The following is a 2,500-nucleotide window of genomic DNA, read 5'->3' as shown; positions in this document are numbered from 1 at the left end:
GAATACACAATATTAACATCAGACATTAAAGAACTGCTTGAAATTGTTTGGAAGAACAATCTGAATTTTTTGTTACTATTTGGATGTAGCGGCATTAATTGTTTTTAATGTTCAGCTAGAGTCCTGTGGCACTGAGGGGTCTGTTCCACCGTGGCACTCACCTGTCCTTACCTAATCTATCTCTTCCCACAGGTCTGGAGCTGCCTTTCATGATGATGTCACACCCCCTCATCCCCGTCAGCCTGCCCCCCGCGTCGGTCACCATGGCAATGAGCCAGATGAACCACCTCAGCACCATCGCCAATATGGCCGCCGCAGCACAGGTCCAGTGCGCGCCCTCCCGGATGACCACCTCTGTCATTAAGGTGCGGAGCCACGGCCAGTCCTCCTCTGGGCATCAAAGCAGACACTATCAGACAGCGCCACCGCACTCACAGCTAGTCAATAGAACATACACTCTAAAAAGCAATCGGGCCAGTACCGGTTCTTCAGAGCGATGACATAGAAGAACCTTTTTCAATGCTTCAAAGAACCATTGAGGCAACAATTCGCCTGAACAGAGTCTTCATGGAACCATCCAGAGATTTAAAGAACCATTTAAGCACTTTTATTTTTTTTAGAGTGCACTGCACACAGTGCGTTTCAAGCACATTTTGCTTTTACATTTTCTAAGGCTCATTATGTGAACCAGCAGGCCAGCAATGGCACTCTGAATACAAGTGTAGGCCTACTGTATATTGTACTCACTTACAGAGCCTACAGAGGAGAACTTCCATAATTACCTACAAGAGCACTGAGTGTAGCCCAGTGTATAGTGTATGTCAGTGAGACTAATAATATCCACTTGACTCACAGGTGCCATACTCTATCAGAGAGGTTTGAGTGGCTCATCATACTGTACCTCCACCACATCTTCTATAAGTTTAAGTATATATACTTTCTTGATCCCGTGAGGGAAATTCAGTCTCTGCATTTATACCAATTGGTGAATTAGTGAATACACACAGCACACAGTGAATACACATTGAAGTGAACATACTGTACACTAACCCAGAGCAGTGAGCTGCCTGCCCAACAGCGGCGCTCAGGGAGCAGTGAGGGGTTAGGTGCCTTGCTCAAGGACACATCAGCCATGGACTGGTCGGGGATCGAACCGTTTGAAGCCCTAGCCAGTAGGCCATGGCTAGACCCCCCCCCCCCCCCCCTTAAAACACACCGGTTCACCCTTAAAAGCACACAGCCACAACCAGTCACATGTGACTGAGGCAAAGTCAAGCCAACCACTTGAAATGTTGATTTCTTCCTGCCCCTCCAGGAGCGCCTGCCGGACAGCCCGTCCCCGTCCCCCTCCTTAGAAGATGGCCGCCGCTCGGGCAGTCAGGTGTCGTCCCGCCAGAGCAGCAGCGTGTCCAGCTCTCCCGCCCTCACCGAGAGCTCGTCGGACCGAACACGTACGGCATACAGACAAATACACTGGGGTGATTGGAACAGACATAACAAGTCATACTGTATATGTGTTGTTGTAATTCTCAATGATTTCATCGGGCAGAAATGCCTTTATGACAATAAAGTGTCCATCTAGATTATCAGTTTAAACAGAAACAAGATATCTGAGAAACAAGACACTTAATAAATGAAACATAAATGTATTATAACATTATTATTTTTTAAATGGATACATTAGAAAGCCTAATCCCTCTATATACTATACATTATTATTCTGTGTCTGCCAGTTTGTTTTGTAAACCAGGGCCCGTTATAGGAACAATCGATTTTTAACATAGAGCCCTGTTGCTCAAGGTCACCCAGTACTGTCGGGAGCGGCTAATGCTGCCGCGGGGGCTAGGGTAGGGTGACCCGTTTCAGGGGACAGTCCCCGTTTTTGGTTGCCTGTCCCCGGGAAAATACAGAAAAATGATCTATGTCCCCGTTTTTTGAAGATAAGACGTCTATATATTTCAACCAGATTGATAGTCATACTGAAAATGTCCCCGTTTTTCCACATTTTGGGGATTATGTCCCCAGTTTTGGTGTTGGACATCTGGTCACCTTACGTAAGGACCCTGTTCATGTTGCACAGCACTAGTAATGAGAGTCTGAGTCTGTTGAGAGGCACATTTTGGTCATGAAAACTGGTTATGCATTTTGCGATTATTTACTGTATGTATTCATTTAGCCTGTTTCTGTATTTTCACATTATTTCATTTATCTACTGTATTTCTGCAAATCCACGTTGCTTCATTGATGTATTTCTACCTCGTTCATCGTTCATTTATTAATGTATTTCCATATTGATTCATGTATTTATTTACTTCAGAATATCTGTAACTGTACAGAATGAGGTAGCAATTACGTAATTGCAGAAATTAATGACCAGTTTGACCAAACTGTATAGATCCATTTATTTATTTATACGTCTCATAATTTATCTCGGCATTTATTTATTTATTAAGTCGTGTATGGTCCTGCATCCTCCATTCAATAATATTAGTGCTGTGCC

At 44.2% G+C, this 2,500-nt stretch overlaps 1 protein-coding gene across 2 annotated transcripts in view; it reads left to right on the top strand.

The window, feature by feature from the left end:
* The window catches only part of dachc (dachshund c), a 43,932-nt gene that overhangs the window by 27,720 nt on the left and 13,712 nt on the right, over positions 1–2,500 (top strand). Inside the window, exons 4-5 of one of the 2 annotated variants that reach the window (XM_062527671.1) lie at positions 193–365; positions 1,316–1,451. In XM_062527671.1, the coding sequence (XP_062383655.1) occupies positions 193–365; positions 1,316–1,451 (309 nt within the window). Of the gene's footprint in view, positions 1–192; positions 366–1,315; positions 1,479–2,500 lie in introns of both variants that reach the window. The other variant, XM_062527670.1, reaches the window with a different exon arrangement.

The sequence above is a fragment of the Sardina pilchardus genome, chromosome 23 (genome assembly GCF_963854185.1).
Source record: "Sardina pilchardus chromosome 23, fSarPil1.1, whole genome shotgun sequence".
Taxonomy (NCBI): domain Eukaryota; kingdom Metazoa; phylum Chordata; class Actinopteri; order Clupeiformes; family Clupeidae; genus Sardina; species Sardina pilchardus.
The sequence above is the reverse complement of the archived record's forward strand: the minus strand, read 5'-3'. Positions and strand labels throughout refer to the sequence as shown.